Here is a 22,078-nt window from a genome sequence, read left to right on the forward strand (position 1 = left end):
CATTTATTTCTTTGCAGCATTCACACACAATGCTGTTGCCATCAGAATTCCAGCTTGTACCCCCTTAATTTAATCCGAATTTACTGGGGGTGGGGTGGGCAATAAGCTTGAAAAACCTGTTCCCAACGATCCTTGTGATATCTCAACAATGCTTTAAAAGAGTCCGTCCTTCTAAGCACCTTGTAACCTTATGAGCTGTCTTTTCCTGTCTGTGGTGAAGAGTTGAATCATGACTTTCATACTGGCGATGATCAATATTTAGGATGCATTTGAGAAGGCAAGCAATATAGAAATGCAAATTCTGAGCTGGGCATCGCGGGGAAACTTCTATTTCCCTGCTAAGCCAGTGTGGTGTAGTGGTTAAGAGCGGTAGTCACGTAATCTGGGTAACCGGGTTCGCGTCTCGGCTCCTCCACATGCAGCTGCTGGGTGACCTTGGGCCAGTCACACTTCTTTGAAGTCTCTCAGCCCCACTCACCTCACAGAGTGTTTGTTGTGGGGGAGGAAGGGAAAGGAGAATGTTAGCCGCTTTGAGACTCCTGAAGGGGAGTGAAAGGCGGGATATCAAATCCAAACTCTTCTTCTTCTAAATACAATCCTGATTCTTTGCCCTGCAAGAAACTTCTTTCATTTCCAGTACAGTGGTACCTCAGGTTATATACGCTTCAGGTTACATACCCAGAAATATTACCTCGGGTTAAGAACTTTGCTTCAGGAAGAGAACAGAAATTGTGCGGCGGCATCGCGGTGGCAGTGGGAGGCCCCATTAGCTAAAGTGGTGCTTCAGGTTAAGAACAGTTTCAGGTTAAGAACGGACCTCCGGAACAAATTAAAGTACTTAACCCGAGGTACCACTGTATTTTACTGTGCAATCTTGTGCATGTTTGCCCTAAGTAAATCCCACTGTGTGTAATGGAGTTTACGCCATAGGGACACCATTGCCTATTTGCCCCATCGAACATAGCAAGGCTTCCTCCTGAGTAGACAATATACAACTGCACTGTTAGCCATGATGCTTGGCAGAAGAGACCTGGCACCTGGAAGACATGATTATTCCATTCAATAGTCTCTCAAACATCAAAGGTGTTACTTTGTGACCCTGTCCCCATTTTCTTCTGGTCAGATTTTCAACCAGTTTCCTTCCCATCCTTGTTCGCATTCTGCTCCTTGGGTCGTGTAAAGTGCTTGTTCCAGGGAGCTGGAAGGCAGGAAGAAATTCAATCCTCAATGTGCAAAACAGAAGAGGAAAGACATGCATAAAATCTGTTTAAAGAAAAGGGCCCGTAATGTGTTCTAGTGCTTCCAGTCAAAAGAGACAATTGGTTTTAAATACACATCATGTTGCTTGCCATACACTGCTTCTTGCTTGGATCCTGAGCAGGCCTTTGATTGCGTTCCCAGCTCTCACTTGCATCAGTCCTGGGAAATCAACCATAATCTGTGATTTATATTTTTCACATGGTAATAAAAAGAGCTCAGAGTTTTGATTCACACCTTTGAGGTAGTAAATGGCTCGCTTCAAAACTCTGCCGTGATTGTTTTGCCACACAGATGGAACACTGTTGCTTCTTTCAGTTTTTCATTTCCCCCCAATCTTAACTTCACATTTCCACATCAGTTTATGGGTGCGTGTTTTTTTAAGTCTTCATGAAAATTCACCAGTATTTTTGTGCACATACACATATACACATATTGATATGCAATTTTGTCTAATATACCCATTTTTGCAAAACAATTTCCCCTAATATGATGCATTTTCAAAATTTTATTTTCACCAATATATGACTTTTTAGGCACACTTTACTTCAGCATATGCATTTTTTGTACCCATTGCTTGGTTGAAGACCCTCTTCCTGATGCAACATTTGCACTCAAGGCCGTGCTGGTCTGCATGGCGCCTCCCAGCGCTGTGCGGCCTGGGGTGATTCTGACCAGGCTGTGCTGCACCTCCTGATGATATACGGCATGGGGTGACTTCCCGCCAGGTCTCCTCTGCCCCCTCAAGATTGGGACTGAGCCCCATCCCTGTGGAATTGGGGGCTGTGGGCTGTGGAGGCCTCATCCCCATAGAATTGCTGTGCCTGATTGCATGTAATGTAGTTTGTCTGATTACTCACTTATTGGTTAGTGTCTTATAAGGAATAATAGCACTTGTAAGCTTTATTTCTTCTTTAAAACACTTTTAGGGCAATCACTTCTCTGCTCAACTACATAACTTGTATAAGGGCTTATATAAGTACAGTGGTACCTTGGTTCTCAAACGCCTTCGTACTCAAACAACTTGGAGCCCAAACACCACATACCCGGAGGTAAATGTTCTGGTTTGTGAACTTTTTTTTGGAAGCTGAACATGCTCTGTTTTGTGTGTTATGCTTCCGATTTGAGCGCCACATTTCCATTTTGAGTGCTACACTGAGGTCAGTCTGTTTTTGCTATGTATTTAGCATTTTTTGTTTTTGCGGCTTTTTTGTTTTGCTTTTGCAGCTTTTTTTGTGTGAGACTTTGTGGAACCCAGTTCAACTACTGATTGATTGATTGATTGTGTGACTGCAGTACATTGTTTATTGCTTTCATTTTATGGATCAGTGGTCTTGTTAGATAGTAAAATTCATTTTAAATTGCTGTTATAGGGGTTGTTTTTAAAAGTCTGGAATGGATTCATCCATTTTGCATTACTTTCTATGGGAAAGCGCACCTTGGTTTTGGAATGCTTTGGTTTTGGAACGGACTTCTGGAATGGATTAAGTTTGAGAACCAAGGTACCCACATATCATAAAAGCCACATCACATCGCTTCTTCAAATCAAAATGTGACTTTTAGTGGAAACACTGGTTCACACAGTCCCCTTTTTGGAAGACAATACAGAACAGTGACTCTTGTGTGCAGCTTCTATCTCCTTATCTCTGCAGGCACAGATGTACAACATGGCTTGCAATCTGCCTTCTATGTGCAGATATCCAGATGTCTCATGGATGCATCATTTGCCCATTCCCTTTACTGAAGTTTACAGATTTTAGGGCTGTACACATATACAGGCAGATTCTGTATGTGGGGGGAGTTGTGCATGAAATTTGTTAATAACCCCCCCCCCCCGCAAACACATGTCCCTCCCCCCCCCCCATGGCAGAAGGAACTGTTGTGTGAACAGGACATTATTTTGTAACTCCCTGGAGTCCATCCCAGGCTAATAAACAGAACATGTATAACTTAATCCCAAATAAGTTTATTATTTGTAAATTATTATGGAATGGTACTGTTCAAGCCATCTTAATGAAGAGGCAATGATCTAGAATGCTGAAGCAGTGCTAATAAAATGCATGTTACAGAGTAAAAATAATAATAGTGGATTCTGGTTAACATAAACAGTAAGAAAATCTTCACTGATGTATAGCAGACTCTCCTGATGTGCAAACTCCACTTCTGCCAGGACCCCAGACATTGCAGGGATTGTTAACAACAGACTCCAGTTTTAATCCTTGTTTAATTTTCTGAGTTGTTTTACATACACTTCTTTGCCATTGATCAGATGTTTCAAAATCTAATGAGACTGACCTTGATGTAGGTTCTGTTTTATTCTGCATAATTTATATCCTATTCATACTTAATAAAATGCTTCTAAGTCTGATTTGAGCAGTGTTTAAGCTGCAAAGAACTTTACACACACACACACACACACACACACACCCTTAATTGTATGGGTCAGAAGAAATGCATTGTGAGGTGAATCCCAAATTGACAAGGTCCTTCGATGTTGACGTAGCCATAATAATAAAGGTTTCTGTATAAGCCTGGAAACTGTTCTTGCTCATCTTATAGCAATTAAAACAAATGAGCTTGTTTGATTGATGTGAAAACCTACAGGAAGTGTGTTATTCATTAAAAAGAGATACGTAACATTCAGGGATTACGGTGTAACTTTTGATTTATGCGACAAAAGTTCTATTGAGTCTATGAAAGCTACAGTTTGTTAGAAGAGACCTTATTGGTCCTGAAAAGCTACCCAGAAACAGAGCAAAAACTGAGTTACAAAGTCTCCTTTGTAAACTTCACATCTATTTCTGACATGGAATAATTTGTGGTTATTGATAAAACCGCAATTATATGCATAGCTACACCTCCTTCTCTCTTGCTGTCTCTTATACCTGTCTCTCGACATGATCAAAATTGAGTGGAACTTGAAAGCTGGTGTGTCTTCAGTAGATTTGCATTCTGCCTCTTTGAAATGGCAAAATTCAGTCATCTATTCTAGTTGCTTGCACAGGTGCCAATCTGACCCACAAAAAGTTTTGCTGAAGCCTGTGAACCTAAACTATCAGTCCTGTTATATTCCAGAGACTTAGATTCTTGACTGGATGCACACCAGGCTCTTAGTTTGCCTTCTTCTTCCAGAAAACTATAATTGCCACTTCTATAAAATACCTACATTGGAGTTTTTTTGTGTTCATTGCATTTTAAATGGCTTTGAATATTCATAATAGAGTTGGAACAAGTATAGAATATGTGTGCAGCTCTCTTTTTTTAAAAAAAGTAGAATTTGTTAGGTAAATGTTTAATACTGGACACTTTAAAAGTCATGAGCCAATTTAATATGACTAAGAATGTCTTATTTGGTTTTGCAACTGTGGGTAATGTGGCAATTTGTATCTGAAAACAGCCCATTTTCATTTAGATAACTATTAATTGAAGTATTTTGTAGCTTACTTTTCCTGTCCTCAAGGTGGCTAACAACAACAGTGAGACAATTTACCAAAATATAAGCAAAGAGCACAGAATACAATTAAACCATGTAGATTCACCAGAACTTTGACAATATGAGTGGCATGAATAAGTCATAGGAAGGGCCTATTGCCCTACAGATGGCAGTAGCTGGGAGACAGATTGGTTACTGTGATTTTATTATTTTACATCTATATCTTAACTTTCCTCCAAGTAGCTGTCTCTCTCCCTTTTATATTTACAACAACTCTGTGAGGTAGGTTTGGCTGATAGACAGTGATTGGTCCAAGCTTCATAGCTGAGCGGGGTTTTGAACTCTGGTCCAAGAGCATGTACAAAGAGCATGTATGGCATAACACATTGCCAATCCCATTTACAGTATTTTAATTGTTAGATGCAGATTTTGCGGAGTGACTTTATCGTACTGAACCTTTTGGAATTTTGTCTATATGCCAATAAAGGTTTGAGATTGAGATTGAATTAATATATAACACTCCTGGAGCTCAGAAGTGGTTTCCAAGCTGCAGGGAGCATGCGAGAAGAGACCCCATTTATGTCATCTACTATAGGAAGAAAAAACCTTTGCACTTCTAATACACCACCGACACACTGATATACAGGAGAACTGTAGTGCTTTTGTATTCTTCAAAAGTTACTGCTTCCATAGATCTGCATCTATAATAACTCAGTGGTAGGTCCCGGGTTCTCCAGGGGAAAGACTCCTGAAACTGTGAAGGGGTGCTGCCAGTCTGTGTAGACAATACTGGGCTCAATGGGTCAATGTTCTGACTAAGGTCTGAGGTGGCTTCTTATGCATCTGGTTGCTGCATGATTCTGTGAGTGCTCCATTCACATCTTAACTATGATTTAGTCAATATGTGTGACATTAGAGTGAAGTGAGAGAGATGAGGAAGAGAGTGAAAAGGAAAAAGTCTGGCTGGGTGAGTGATCAAGTATCAATGTGGAAGCAGACAAAAATACTCCCGGTCAAAAGTCAATAAACTGGGTGCTAAAAGAGTAATTTGAAGTGTTCTGGGGATCTTGCTTTACAGCTGCTGTTTAAACAGCTGGCCCTGTAAAAAGGAGAAGAAAATACCTTGAGGGCACAAAGCTTTCTGTGCCAGTAAACTCTTCTCACTTTGTAAAAGTGATGCCAGTTGCTGAAACTGTAGTCATATTGATTGTTTAAAAAACAAACACAGAACAGTATGTTAAACTAAGAATGCAGCAGCGATGTTAGTCTTGTTCTGTTGGCTTCTGAGCAGAGGCGGCAAAGTTGAAGTCAAGGTCTTTGTACCTCACTAGGCCAAACAAACCATGTGTTGGTGCTGGAACCGGTTGTCTGACAGTTCCAGTCTTATCCACCCCCTCCAGACCCGAACAGACACTTGGGCCAAACCAGTCATTTCCTGGTGGTTCATTTTTCTGTGCTTGGAAATGTGACTGAAATATCTGGCTTCAGATTTAGTTAGGGGAGCTCACAAGGTAAGAATGTAAGGCTTGCATGTAGAAGGTCACAGGTCCAGTCCTGGCATCTTCAGTTAAAAGGAGCACTTATTCATAAAACTTAGTCCTTGGAAACCCGCTGCCAGTCAGGGCACACAACATTGGCTAGATGGGTCAGTAGTCTGACTCCATATAACAGCCTTACATTTGTATGGTATTTTTGCAACTTTACGGATGTAACTTTCGAAAGCACAAAAGGTTATGAAAACACGCATTTGGCTATTGCATACATGGATTTATTCAATTTCCTGTCGGGGTAGTATGTACCGGGCTTATGATGCAATATATGTGGGCTCTAAATTGCCAGTGTGTAATTGCAGTGTTCACCAGAGAACTGTAGCTTATTTACTTTAACTCAGCACCATGACTTTAGCATGCCTAAGTGGGGAAAGGGAAGGCAAGACGTGGTTTGGCAAGGCCTCTCGCTCCTTTTGGAGCTATTTGCCTCCAATGCTAGCTGCAGAATATAATTGATGCTAAGTGTCTGGCACTGATAATTTTGGGTGTTTCCGGTCATGCTTCTGATCAATGCAGAGCCAATACAAAGAACTATTGTGCCAATGCTGGCATGTGCATGGTATTTGAGCTAGCTTTGGAAGCTATATCAGGGATAACCATTAATCATATCAACCCACATTTCAAGGATGTTCGCCACTTACACTGTAACTAAAAGGTGGGAAACCTTTTTCAGTCTCCATTTCCTTGTGGCAACCTTTGTGGTTGTGGCAGTGGTAGCAGGACAGTGGTCAGCAAACCCAGAGGCAGAAGTGGGTGGCACAACAGATGTGACTCATTACCTCTTTTCTTTTTCTAGTAGGCTACATTACAGCCACACAAAAGTCAAACTGAATTTTCAGGCATCCAGGCAAATAAGAGGCATGATCTCAGTTCAAAGACTTATTCCAGCTAGGGAAAAGCATTCAAAAAGAGCGCAGAGCAAGGCTGGAAAAGGATGTGACATGGGGAGAGTCCCAAGGGCCAGATAATGATTTTTGGAGGGCCACTTTCAGCACCCGGGATTGAACTTTCTCAGCCCTGCAGTAGATGTTTCATTGATACACTGTGGAGCTGCAACTGCAATAAGAAGTAGCAGCAAATGACGTGCTTACCTAAAATTATCTGTTGCCTCAAACATTGCATCCTAGAAGAATTAAGATTAGTGCTTGAGCATACATGTAACAGGGTTATTCCAGGCATAGCTTGCAATGCTGGCGCTGCCTTGGCCCTGAGTAGAGCAGAAGCTGTTTGGTTGGTTACTTGAAACGTTCATTGCTTGTGAAGACCCCCCAAGACCTCCCAAAGAAAAACACAGTTGTCACCATGTGAGTGGTTTGCTTAGGCGTTGGTCCGACTAGCTGCACCTACATCTCTGGCAGGGCAGCATTTGACAACTAGACACCGGCAGAAGTCAATAAGGGTAAACATAGTGGGGGAGCATTGGTCCTACTGCAGACACAACCTCACCCCAAAATGCTCCCAGGTGCATGACCCTAACCCCTGGAAGGGGATCGGACAAAAGCATGGCGAGCACCTGGATTCCTTTAACGGAATACCCTATCGCACATTGGGAGGGGCAGGTGTGACAACCTCCCCTCCACCACACCTTGAACCAATGTCTAACTGCCAAACCTTACAAAGTTGTGACGATTTGTGACCCAAGTGGCACCAGCCAATCAGCCAATGGGAAAATTCCTACCGGAAAATTCTGAGGTGGGAGAGAGGAATCACCTGAATATGGTTGAAAGGATTTTGCTGCAAACCTCTCCAGTCAATTCTTCCCTTCCATGGCAGCCCCATGTGACACAACCCCTTATTCTCAGGGGGAACCCCTCATCAACCCTCTGGAGATTTTGGGATAGTGCCATGGTGATAGGGAGAGACGGGGAAAAGAGAAATCAGTTGTGTGAGCTGTATCCCATGCACACAACCCATTGGGTACAAACCCAAATGAATTTCTTGCCCACCTTTAGGGACTCACACTTCACAAGGCAGTTCTGTAAACATGGGAGTGGGTAGGAAATTGAAGGTCATATTTTAATATTTGGATTGCAGCTGTGTGCCAGCAATTTATTTCCAACCCAGTAAGCTGCTAAAATGTACATTTTTCAGATAATATGCTCCTTGTTAAGCTGGCTTGATTTAAAATCCTGACAGATTTAAAGCTTGTCTAACATCAGTGATCCACATGTTTAACACGAAACAAAATAGTTAAATCATTGTACTGCAGAGACGTGGCCTTCCTTGTGTAAATCTAAGAATGACTAACTTAGAGGTCTCCCACCACTAAGGCCATCTGTGCACCATACATTTAAAGCACTATGGCACCAGTCATGGATCCCCACAAAAAATTAAAAGGAACTGCAAGTTTGTTAAGGATGCTAAAAGGTCTTAGGAGACCCCTACTTTCCTCACGGAGCTACTGTTTCCAGAGCTTCATGGGAAGAGGAATTGATTGTTAAACCAGGAATTGTAGCTCTGTGAATGGGATAGGTAAAGGTAAAGGGACTCCTGACCATTAGGTCCTGTCGTGACCGACTCTGGGGTTGCGGCGCTCATCTCGCTTTATTGGCTGAAGGAGCCGGTGTTTGTCCGCAGACAGCTTCCAGGTCATGTGGCCAGGATGACCAAGCTGCTTCTGGCGAACCAGAGCAGCACACGGAAATGCCGTTTACCTTCCCGCCGGAGCAGTACCTATTTATCTACTTGCACTTTGACGTGCTTTCGAACTGCTAGGTTGCCAGGAGCAGGGACCGAGCAATGGGAGCTCACCCCGTCATGGGGATTCGAACCGCCAACCTTCTGATCGGCAAGTCCTAGGCGCTGTGGTTCAACCCACAGCGCCACCCGCGTCCCCGAGTGAATGGAATAGGGGTCGCCAAACAATTCTCAGCACTCTGAACATCCCAGGATTATTTTGTGGCAAGCTCTGTCTGTTCAAAGTGGTATAATGGTGCTTTAAATGCAAGATAGACCTAGTGGTCACTATAATTTTGTTCCAAAAGAAAACACGGCCACATTTTATGTTATATTATAACAAATTTGAATTGTAATGTAGTATTCATTCATTTTTACAATACATCCCACTTTTCCTCAAAGAAGCTCAAGGTAATGAGCCTGATTTCCCCTTTCCATTTTATCTATAAGTTGGATTCCAAGGCTTTATAAGCAGCCTTGTCTCTTTCCTAATGTATTCATATCCAAAGGTATAGTCCTGAATAAGCTATCAGCACTCCATACTAGATATGTGGAATGAGTTATAGAATTCTAGCCAGGTTTCAGGACAGAGAAGGAAGAAGGCACCATGTTTGGCCATTGATCACTTAGGAGCATAAATATATACACCGTTGGCTTCAGATTCCTGCCAGGGAAAGAATATGTTCTGGTAGAGTGTTTTTCCATGCTCAGCCTTATGAGCCCTGCATTTGATTTGAACATTTTCTGTTTCGTTTGTTAGTCAGTGCAGAAGTAGCTCACATTTGTCAGTCTTGCTATATATGCGTAGACAGATCTGAGTAAACAACTTGCATGTTTATGGACACATAAACCCATGAAAGTACTGACTGTGGGATGACCATGTAAGGTCTGTTTTGCATTCCTTCCCATTTTCTCCACTAAAAGACATGGTGGCATGTCTGTTAGTTCTTAATAGGTATGTGCACTTTTGGGCAAATCCTTAAGCACCTTGCTCAGTACATCAGTGGCTGGAACCCCTTTTCAATGGGGGCCTCATTCTTTTCCAGTGTAGCCTCATGCCAGAGGTGCATAGTGGGTGGAGCAAAAAAAAGAGAGTGTCTCTACATTTTTGCAGTGGGTTACTTTGCATCCATACAAATGCCTGGTGTTTCCACACACACCCCCACCTGCATACACAAAACTCTCAGTCCTCCATACAGGCAAGCAAAAAGCATGATTACAGCTCTAGGACACAATCCACCCAAGCATAATAATAATTATTTATACATACATACAATACCCTGCCCATCTGACCGGGTTTCCCCAGCCACTCTGGGCGGCTTCCAACAAAAGATTAAAAAACAGAATAAAACATCAAACATTAAAAACTTACCTAAACAGGGCTGCCTTCAGATGTCTTCTAAAAGTCGGATAGTTGTTTATTTCTTTGACATCTGATGGGAGGGTGATCCACAGGGCAGGTGCCACTACCAAGAAGGGCCTCTGTCTGGTTCCCTATAACTTTGCTTCTTGCAGTGAGGGAACCACCAGAAGTCCCTCGGCGCTGGACCTCAGTGTCTGGGCTGGACGATGGGGGTGGAGACACTCCTTCAGATATACTGGACTGAGGCCGCTTAGGGTTTTAAAGGTCAGCACCAACACTTTGAATTGTGCTCGGAAATGTACTGGGAGCCAATGTAGGCACCCAAGGAGGGCACAGAGCTGGCCATTGAGGGCTGTGGCCTGGAGAGTGGCATGGCCTGGGGAGAGTGCCAGGGAAAGGATTGAGAAGCCAGCCCCTGGTCCTGAGGTTCCCAACTCCTGCTTTATAGAAATGTTGGAATGCCCTTTCTACCTTTGTTTCAAAGCACATTACAGGAATGGCTTTAGATTTCCCTCTTTAGATTTTGATGTACAAATATGTAACAGATATTCCATGAAATACACAGGCAAAGGTGAACCTAGATGGAATTCATGCTAAAGAAAAAGCAAATGTTCACTCCATACCCCCTTTAAATAGTAAGAAAAGCAATACCCAGGATATATTAAATCTGTCCTTTATTAAAATCCTGATTATTTAGCTTGATGTATATGAAATACCATGAGGCATATTGGCTTTCCTGGTTGGGTTCCAAAAAGTGACCTCACATTGCATGCAGATATGGAGTGTGATCCTAACTTATGAACTTTAAATTCAGTTTAGCCGCTGCACCATTCAAGAATCCGTACTTGGTTGCCTGCCAGAATTGCTCTGGATTTAATGGCACATAAAATTAAAATCCTAAGCCAGACTTGAAGCAGAATCCTCTCTTTGCATCCACAGAGGAATGTAGAAAGATATATTTCACAGCTCTGCTACCAGAGGGCCTTTTAACTGGAAATGGCAGGGAATGAAACAAAGACTTTATGTAAGCCAGACCATGCAGTGTATGCATTGCTGCTAAACCATTCCCCTTCCCCTGCTACAGATGAATTTATGGCCATCTTTTAGGCCTGGTTTAGCCTTCAGGAGCAGTGTCCGGGCAGAAATTGCTTAAATGTCCAGGAAAATCCAGACCTATGGCAACCCATATGCTCAACAACTTTTGTGTCTGGATTGTCACTTTCCGAAAAATGGCAACTTTCCTCCTCTTCTGGTCATTCTGCTGTTACACTGTCCTGCGCTAAACCATAGCTTGACTTAGCATCCTGCTTGAACCAGAACAACCTTAGCACGCTGCTTGAACTTGTGGTTTGTAGTTCATGGTTTGTCTGGGAGAGCTGTGTTCTGAAGACTTGCTAAATCAAACCATGGTTTAAGCACCTCACAGCAGCAGAATGACCTGAGAGTAGCAAAGCAGCAATGATTTCTTCTTCCAATGCTTGTGAGGGCTTGCTAAACCATAGTTTGGTTTAGCGTGATGTGTCAACCAGGCTTAATCTGTATGAATCAAATTTTAATGATAGGGTGCACCCAAGGTTCAAGCTAAGTACAATTGAACCTTCAGAGCTGAGATAGATGTCGTGTAATTTGTGATCATACTGCTTTGTGGATGGGGTAAAGCTAAAGGACCCCTGGATGGTTAAGTCTGGTCAAAGACAACTATGGGGTGTGGCGCTCATCTCACTTTCAGGCCGAAGGAGCCAGCGTTTGTCTGCAGACAGCTTTCCAGAGCATGTGGCCAGCATGACTAAACCTCTTCTGGCACATGGAACACCGTGACTGAAGCCAGAGCACACAGAAATGCCATTTACCTTCCTGCCGCAAGGGTACCTATTTATTTACTTGCACTGGTATACTTTTGAACTACTAGGTTGGCAGAAACTGGAACAGAGCAATGGGAACTCACCCGGATTCAAACTGCCGACCTTCTGATCAGCAAGCCCAAGAGGCTCGGCGGTTTAGACCATGGTGCCACCTGCATCCCTTTTGTGGGTGGGACTGAAATACAAACAGCATACCAGGCTCAAAGGATCTTTTAGGCAGAAATGAATGCAACAGACCAGAACAATCTGCAAATTCAAGCAGCACCTCAGTGAAATAAATCAAGCAAATAAGGCATAATACAAAGGGAAATTAAATCAATTGTACAATGACCATGAATCCTCGGGTTTGTCAGTTCCTTCCTACTTCAAGCATGGAAATCCGCAGCAGTGAATTCAAATGAGCAGTAAATACATATGGATATAGTACAACCATTACAGACATGTGTCATCTCAGAGTGCAAGTGTGTTTCCCTGGGAGAGATGCTTTTCCATGACAATATCAGTCTTCCTGTTTCTAGAAAATGAATATGTTGGGGGTAGGGAATGCAAGAGCAAAGCCTCTGGCTAATCTTCTCTCATCCCTAAATCTGCAGTAGGGAGAGCTTTGTAATTCGAAGTTCTGTGGGCACACAAATTGCCAGTTCTAAACAGAATAAATGAGTCACATCTTGTATTTATTTCAGGGGCATGCTTCTGCTTTCAGCTTCCATGTCAATGGAAATGTCATCAAAGGGAAGGATAAAGGTCTTCCTTTGTACAAGCCATAATTAAGGAAAATGTTGCCAGTTGTCTGTCTGTCTTAAATAAAATGAAAATTAGATTGGAATAAATCAGTCAGATTTTATCATTGTTTTTCCCCCCATTTAGATTATCATTTTTTTAAAAAAATGGATTTGGGATGCCAATGTACAGAACCACATAAAACTTCTTTAAACACCTTGAGAAATGGACTATTAGGGAAGAGTCTTTTTTCTTTAGAAGTTGGCTGTGTCTGGAGGAAACCCTTACAGGGGTCACCAATGTGGTGCCCACTGATACCAGTCTACAGCACCTGTGAAAGGCCTAAGTAAACATGCCTTTAAAATGCACAGTATGTGAGATATTGCTTGATCATCCTCTCATCTTCTCTCCTTTTTCTCTGGTTTCTCAGCACCTGCATGAAATTAGGCCAATGGTCTCATGCAACCTTCAACCATAGGCTCCCATCTCTCCCTTATGTGATGGAAGAGCGTTGCATATGGAACAATGCTTTGTTAGTCCCAAGGACTGTGTGGTGGCACATTAGAATCAAATGTTGGAGGAGCCTTGTTTTCGTTAGGCACAGAAGCAGGAGTTTTTTCAGTAAAGGTATAGAGTTTTGCTGTGCCCAAATCAGGCAAAATGGTTGATTTGTTAAATTATGGCTCTTCTGCTTGCTTCCTGTCTACACACACCTGGTAAATGTTTGGAAAAAGCTGCAGGGATGCCATCGAGATTTATCAAATTTCAGGCTGGGAGAAAACTGCAAATATCAGCTTGCTTCCATATTTGTAAAGAAAAGCGCACTCTATATTTTGCTCTGCCTTTAATGGTATTAGTTGCAGTTAGAATTGTGTGCTGGAAAATCAGTATGAAAGTAAAGGAAGTCCGTGGATGAGGAACATGAAATTTGCAAAGTGTTTTTTCTACAGCTTATTTGGAGAACCAGTTCCCTGTTTCAGAGGGTTAGTAATGCACTCTGGGGGAGGGAATGTAACTGCAACTTAATTCTTTATTACAGTGTTATTCCAGACACATAATAGACGGGATGACGGCATTTTCTGTCTGCTCTGTATCTGTCTAAGGAGAGAGTTCCTGTAAACTCATTCAGTTTTTAAGCACCCTCAGAATAATTTCTTCCAAAGTTTAGAACTATGTATTCATGAACATTCTCTGCTACATAATAGAGCTGGTCGATGACAGCTGAAGTACTGTAACATAAACATTTTATTAGTTTTAAAGCTGAAATGAACCTACTGAGAGGTAATAACCTTCACACAAACATGAAATTGTACAAAATGCCTTCCTTCTGATGCCAGAAGCAGGAGGCTGCATTAGCTAAAGTGGTGCTTCAGGTTAAGAACAGTTTCAGGTTAAGAACGAAGCTCTGGAACAAATTAAGTACTTAACCCGAGGTACCACTGTATCTGGAAGGCCAGTTTCCCCATCTCTGTCACAAGAGGTGCCTACTGAGTGTTTATATGTTGGCTGCTATGCCTACGATCATTTCCTTTGGAGTGATTATAAAGTGTCTTGACATTTGTTCCAACTTGCTGGCAAGTGTAGCTGTAAAATATGGTATATCTTCCCAAATCCAAACCTGAAATTGCTCTCAAATCAAAATAGTTCACACAGGGAAATGTAATAAGGAATTCATTTGGCTTACTTAGTCTTCTATGATCACATTTTCCAGTATACTCTATTGCTGGTGCTTTCTTTCCAAAAGCTCCATAAATCAAAGTGGGGTGGTGGTCTGCTCGCAAGTTTGTTTCTCATAGTTGTTACTTTTTTTTTTGCTCAGCCTTCTCAGAGCCAAGAGGACAAGGGAAAGATAGGGGGAAACTGCCAATAGCTGCTTTGTAACTTCCAACCATACCTGTTAGACAGAAAACTGATTTTTCTTATCATGTTTATAGGATGCTGTTGTGAACCTAATTTGTTCCTGCTCCTGAAATATACCCACTATTAGTAGCAATCCTATTTTAGAATACTGCTTGAAAACAGAGATGCATTTTTAACTAACTAATCCCCAATAATGTTCAAGCTGGTGACATAATTGCTTGAAACAACAGACTTTGATTGCACAAACTGGATTTTCTCTTTTGCGCTATAAAATCTAGCTTATTGAAAATGTATAATTTTCCATGAGTTTGAAGGGTTTCCAAATGGCTTCATTTCCAAGTCTTTATGTCAGCAGTGGCACATTAGGGATAGCAAATTATGATTTTGGCCTGGGCTTGTGACTCCTTGCATCCTGAATAATAGGACACAGACATTCATTTAGACAACTTTATTTCCAAAACCATCATTCAGGGGCCCCTTCTTGCCATGTGGTTTTGACAACTTGCTTTTCAGTACATTATTTAAAGTGAAAGTTGTTCATGAGCTTGAATGGCTGCACTTTCTCTAGTGAGCTGTTGAAATGCTTAGTTCTATTGTGTCCAGTTTGAATCAAAGAGAAAGTTAATGGTGTAACCACAGAGCCAATGTGGTGCAGCGGTTAGTAGCCAATTCAATTTCAAATTCCTGTTCAGCTGAGCTTCCTGAGTGGCCAAGGGTTTATCTGTCAGACTAACCTACCACACAGGGTGGGTAGTTCTGAGCTCCCCAGTGAATTTCCCTCTATAATTCCTAATGTTTGTATGCTACTTTTCGGGGCAAAAGAAAGACACAAGCTTGGCTTTCTTGACTGCTTTGGATAGGTTTAATCTGGAACACAGAAAGCTACCTTATCCCAAATCAGATCATTGCTCCAAGTAGCTCAGTGCTGTCTACACTGACTGGCTGCACTTTCCAGAGTTTCAGGCAGGGAACTCTCAACACTACCTGCGGATGCCAGAGATTGAACATGGTACTTTCTGCAAAGCAGATGCTCTACCACAGGGATGCGGCCCTTGTCACAAAATGGAAAGATGGTAGTCACTTGTAAATAGCTACCTAGCTCATTGCCTATGGCAATAACTGCCTCCTGGTGAGCAGGGAAGAATATTTATTTGTAAATCAGAAGAGAATTAGCTCTACTTTTTTATTCATGCCATATGCATGCCATGTATGAAGCTGCCTTATATTGAATTGGGCAGTCCAATGTTTCCAATATGTCAGATAAGGCAGGCTAGAAATCCATTAATTATTGTTGTTGTTATTTCATCTGTGAAGAACTCACACCTCTCTCTTTCCCCCTTTTTCCTAGATAAGCTACTAATTCTAACTGTTGCAACAAAGGAGACGGACGGCTTTCACAGATTCATGCAATCAGCAAAGCATTTCAACTACACTATAAAGGTATTGTGAACCCTCCTGCTCTTTCAGAATATGGAAAATAGTTTCTCTGTGTGTGTGAATTCACACACACACACACTCATAAAATAAACCACTGTAGAATGAAGTCATGGAAAATACCACTTCGGTCATTTGCTGCATACCTTTGCCAATTCAGAATTACTCCCTACTGTAGGCTTAGTAATCTTTCACCTAGTCTACCTCTTAATATTCCAGATGGTGGAGTTTTCTACTTAGCTCAGGAGGCTATTCCACAGGCTTATAGATTTAAGGGCTTGCAAGGTTTTATTCACAGTCTGTGTAAATATTATCTCTTTTCCTTTCCAGTTAACTTATGCTTATGCTTGGTAACTATTTTCATCCGAAAGCATCCCCCTTATATTCTGCATTTTCAGAATAAAATGCATCCATTTCTTGGAATTTATATCTCCTCCTTATTTTTGGCCTTATCCCAACTGCTGCTTTAAAAAAGTTACTTCTGCGAGGAATGTGTGCTCCTCCACTTGGTTCTGTAGGAAAACACTGATAACTGAAATAGGCTGTAAAGGATTTAGCACTTCAACTTTAAAGGGAATTTCCTATCAGAGAGGTCCAGGGCAATGGAGGTCAATAAAAAATATTTTGCTTAGCAGATTCCCATGGGCCTGACTGCAAGGCATAGAGATATGACTTGTACTGAGGACTACTGGCTAATCTAAGTTTATTATTGCTACAGTGACCAGTAGCAGCTCTCAGGGGTTTTGGACAGGAGATTTTCTCACTCCTACTTGGAAACACTGGCAACTGAACTTTGAATTTTCTGCATTCAATGCCTGTTCTCTGCCAGTGAATGTAAGAAATTTAGGAAACTGCATTTCACCGTGTCAGTCCTATGGTCCATCTAATTCAATGCAGTCTACACTGCATTTTAGATCCCAGTCCAACCAGGGATTGAACCTGGGACTTATTGTACCACTGAGATATGGCCCTGCCTCCTTTTAAAAGCCCTGTTTAAAACCATCAGTATTTGGTTGCTACTTAATATGTGACAAAGAAGCTGGGTCATGCCTGCCATCGCAATCAGGCTCTGCATGCTGTTTTGTGAGCAGGGCTAAGAACTTTTGTGTATGTAAGGTCTCTCCACACAATCAGGATTCAGCAACCCCCAAAAAGGTAATTTCCAGTTGTGTGAACATTGCCTATACATGCACAATTTATTTTGTGCATGGAAGGAAGAGGCTGGTGTAGGCAACATGCAGTTCTCTTAATTCAGTTCTCAGAGCCTTTATCCCTTTTCTTCAGCTAAAATAGATTAAAAAGAAATCCCAGCCAACCAACTAAACAAATACTATTCCATCCTGAATGTACCATCTGTTCTGGCACCTCAACACTATGAAGGTGCTTTAGCTGTGATAGCATGAATGTTTATCCCACTGTGATGGCCAGGAATGAAACACAAGCTGTGCAGGATTCCTTTTTGCAAATGAGGCAAAACTTTACAATTACCACTGCCCAACGAAACTCCTCCAACATGCAGATTAGTGGTGTTCGTCTCCATTGTCCACAGTGTCCTAGTCCAGTTGTGATTTATCCTTGGAAATACTCTACTTATCTAGTTTAAGAATCAGAAGCTTTCCCCTCTCTTTCTCAGCAAGTTGGTGCTTTGAGCGACTTATGTGGTGGAAAGTAATTGCTGGGTTACTGTTTGGTTAGGAATCGCCTCTCATATTTCTAGAGTGATGTCATAGTGCTCAGGACTGCTTGGGACATGGAAAATTTATGGGCAGTGAAATGCTGTCTTTAATATGCCTAAACTGTTGGAAGGCATGGGAGGTGTGCGTTGAGCTTTGTTGTAACTTGTTTTCAGCCTAAACATGTTCACTTCAAAATAAGTTTCTTTGATACTCACCGACTTACAGAAAATGCGCCGAGAGTTAAAATGTCATAGGAAAACAGTGTTTCTTCTTTGGAAGTGGATTGAGGATTCCCCCCCCCCCAAATCCACTAGATAGGACAACAGTAATTATAGTTAAGAAAAAGTCTGATTTAGAAAGGGTTGAGCATTTGACAGGCCCCATAAGACCTGAGAAAGTGGCTGATAAAATGATAGCTGTCTTTTTACTAATCCTCCATAATCTACTTGCAGCTCTTTCTTGTGTGGTTTATTGATTGACTGATTGTGTTTTTACCCCACTCTTCTTCCCAAAGGAGGCCAGGGTGGCAAACAATTCAATTTAAAATAAAAAACCCTATTTAAATCCAATTAAATACCACCTTAAATCATCTAAGGGGGACGCGGGTGGTGCTGTGGTCTAAACCACTGGGCCACTTGGGCTTGCCCATCGGAAGGTCGGCGGTTCGAATCCCCATGATGGGGTGAGCTCCCGTTGCTCAGTCCCAGCTCCTGCCAACCTAGCAGTTCGAAAGCACGTCAAAGTGCAAGTAGATAAATAGGTACTGCTCCTGCGGGAAGGGAAACAGTGTTTCCATGCACTGCTCTAGTTTTGCCAGAAGCAGCTAAGTCATGCTGGCCACATGACCTGGAAAAATGTCTGTGGACAAACGCTGGCTTCCTTGGCCAGTAAAGCGAGATGAGCGCTGCAACCCCAGAGTCATTCGCGACTGGACTTAACTGTCAGGGGTCCTTTACCTTTACCTTTAAAAACATCTAAAACACCTAAAAACATTTAAAAGCTACCACAGACCCTCACAGTTACTAATGCCTGGGTAAACAGGAATGTCTTTATATTTCTCTGGAAAGTTGATAAGGAGGGAGACAGACATAGCTCACCATGGAGGCATTCCACCAATGGTGAACTACCACTTAGAAGACTCATGGGTCAGTGCCAAAAAGGCAGGAGACAGAAGCAATACCACCAACAGCCTCCTCTGCTGACAGTAGGGCTTGTGATGATTTGCTGCAACCAGTGCCTTTAGTTCCAGCAGCAGGTATTGGGGTTTTTTTGGGTTTTTTTGGCCAAAGTCAAAGCCATTGATGGACAAACAGCCAGTTCACTGGGTGTTCTCTGGTACCTGTAACAAGCAAGTTGGAGTTATGGACTGCCCTTGTCAGTGGCTTTTGCCATTGACAGTTGCTTGTGTTTTTGCTTGGAGATGTCTGCAGTTGTAGCAGATGTCCATCAGGAGAATACCAGGAGATACCAAGACCCACCGGCAGAGGAAGAAGCCCATCAGAGGACACATTAGCCAGTCCCCCTGGAGCTGACACTAATTTATGGGATGAAGACCAAATACTGTCTCACGGCTTATCAATAATGGTCCAGGTTGTGACAGCACACTCTGCTTAAGACCCTTCATTATTTATCTTAGGTGCTGGGTAAAGGTGAAGAGTGGAAAGGAGGAGATATTCTAAACTCTATCGGAGGAGGTCAGAAAGTACGCCTGTTGAAGTCTGCATTGGAATTGTATGCTGATCAAGAGGATTTGGTGGTTATGTATGTTGACTGGTAAGAGAACTTATTTATTTTGTATCCTGTACTTTGGACTGTGGGGGAAAATCAGTTTTGTTGTGACATGCTGCTGGTTAACATGCATATATTTCCCTGTGTCCTAGTTTTTAAATGGGGAAAGCTAGTGCTTCTTTCCACTTCCAGAGATTTTAGGCTGTATAAGAAGCAGGCTTTGTTTGTTTAACAGATTTTACAGATTCAGAAACTGTCAGCAGGGCATGTTGTGTTCCTTGAAGGGAGGGGGGGGGAGTGGATGTTATCTAGCTTTGAGAAGCTGTGAGACACGCAGCCTAAAATAAACATTCCTGCTTTATGAGTTAGAAGTTCCTGTCAGAAGTAAATGGGTAAATGACCTGCACAATTGGCAGTTAAATAAGAAAGTGTTCTTATAAAGAATGCACAGTGAACGGTAGCAGCAAATTCATGTTAAACTTACAGCAGATTCCTTCAACCTGGTGCCTTCCAGCTCTTATCCCTGACCAGTGGTCATGCTGGCAGGGGTTTATGGGAGCTGAAGTCCAACAACATCTGGAAGACAGCATATTGGCTAATTTCTAAAATTCAGAGGTCCAGTGCTGGGATGCAAGCTTTCCTGATGTTGTAATTCTTTCTGACTTGGGAGACGTCCTCCACCAGTCTCAGATGTTTTGTGTTGGAACTGGCTGAAGTTATTCAATGATGCCCTTCATACAATCTCCTAGATCTTCTCCCCAGCCCCATGTTTTCCAGGCCCTCCTATTGAAGAAAATTGCAGGGCTGAGCCTGGTGACCCATAATTCATATGTGTCTCAGAAGTAGAAGCTGTTATTTTGGAGCCCTAACTCTTAGGGTGCATGTTTTATAATTAATTGGTGTTGCCTTTCAAAAATATTTTAGACATTCTTTTGTATTGTGTGTGTGCGTGCACACACACACACACACACGTATTTCCCCCTGTATTCTGTACAGGTTTATAGCTAAAGTGGGAATTTCACCCAGCTTGGAGTTTGCGAGTAGAGAATCAGAGGCAAATAATCCCAAGGAAATGTTTAATGGGATTAGAGTTGCAATAAAGACTATCACAGTGAAGTCTAATCCCTCCATATGATGTTGGACTACAACTCCCATCAACCCTAGCCAGTACCAACCAATAGTCATGGATGATGGGAGTAATGGTCTTAACAGCATGGGACAGCTGGCCAGTTCCCGGTCTGTTCTGTTTGGTTTACTAGCATAAAGATTCAGACCCTTTGCATGTGGTATTTGTGCTACAGTGGTGAGTGTGGAAGGGAAAGGTCTGAATCCTGCCTTCTGGCTCACTTATTGCACCAGTCCTTCACATGTTGAAGATGACATTTGCACAAAAGTGTCTAGGCATTTACATGTCAGCAGGTGTGGATTCTTAATGATGAATATCTAGTGCTATTTTTCTAGAAAAATGAACACCTCCCTTAGAATGGCAATGGCACCCACCTGAGAGATGCCAGAAATGAGTTCCTGTGAGTTCCCTCTTCAAAAAAGCCCCTTGTGTAACCTTCATTTTTCAAGTGTGTGACATCGCCTCCAAAGCATGGAGGCTGGGCACCATGAATGAGCCAGCCTAGTTGGTAATGCCCTCCCCACCCTGAATATCTAGCTGTATGGGGAATAACTGTCTGGACTCGGCTTCAGTCACTTACACATGGCCTGTGGAAGCCTGCCAATCTAACTTCCTTCCTATGGGAGAAATGGCAGGTCCTCTGGCTGAACTTAACACCGCAGCACAGCATTCTCTGCTTCCCACAATAAGCTAGGAGAGCAGCTTCTCCAAGACTTCAAAACAGGCTTTAAGACATTCTCAAGGCGAGAAACCCAAATAATAAGGAAGTGGAGGACTTGATGCACAATGTAATGAGCCGCACATTTCTTCTGAAACTTCCATGCTGTTAGAGTTTCAGTTTCTGTCCATAGGAATTAGATGCATATTCTTACTTTTTAAAAACCTATTCGAGTCTTGCTTATATTGTTAGGTACATTCAGGCTAAAGACCTTTTATACACCTCAAGCATTTGAATGTTGATATCTGGTGGTTTTTAGCTGCTTTCTGTTTTATTGCTGTGGGGGGGGGAGAGAGAGAGAGTGAGTTGTGGCAGGAAATGTGTACTTTGTGGGGGCTGTTTACTGTGATCATTTTTAGATGTCATTGTATATTTTCAATATTTACTATGTATGTCACCTTGAGATCTTTGAGTATAAGGCAACACATGAATTAGCAACAACAACAATAATAACAATAATTTATTTTTTATTTTATTTAATAAAATTTATATACCCCTTGATTGTAGAAAAAAACCTCAGATGACTTGCAGATTCTCCCAGTACCTCATGACACAAAAAGTATAGCCTGGTAAATTGTGTTTTGCCATGAGACAAATGTTTTCATGATAGGAAAAATACTCACTTTGGCCACTTTGGAACAGGCAGAATTTCAAAGCTATTAAACGCCATGGTTG

The 22,078-nt window shown here is 42.1% G+C and overlaps 1 protein-coding gene across 2 annotated transcripts in view; it reads left to right on the forward strand.

Moving 5' to 3' along the window:
• The window catches only part of PLOD2 (procollagen-lysine,2-oxoglutarate 5-dioxygenase 2), a 61,724-nt gene that overhangs the window by 1,617 nt on the left and 38,029 nt on the right, over nucleotides 1-22,078 (forward strand). For both annotated transcript variants that reach the window (XM_082224131.1, XM_082224132.1), the window contains exons 2-3: nucleotides 16,070-16,161; nucleotides 19,468-19,604. In XM_082224131.1, coding sequence (XP_082080257.1) covers nucleotides 16,070-16,161; nucleotides 19,468-19,604 — 229 coding nt within the window. The remainder of the gene's footprint in view (nucleotides 1-16,069; nucleotides 16,162-19,467; nucleotides 19,605-22,078) is intronic.

This window comes from Podarcis vaucheri (genome assembly GCF_965113315.1).
Source record: "Podarcis vaucheri genome assembly, chromosome: 5".
Classification (NCBI taxonomy): domain Eukaryota; kingdom Metazoa; phylum Chordata; class Lepidosauria; order Squamata; family Lacertidae; genus Podarcis; species Podarcis vaucheri.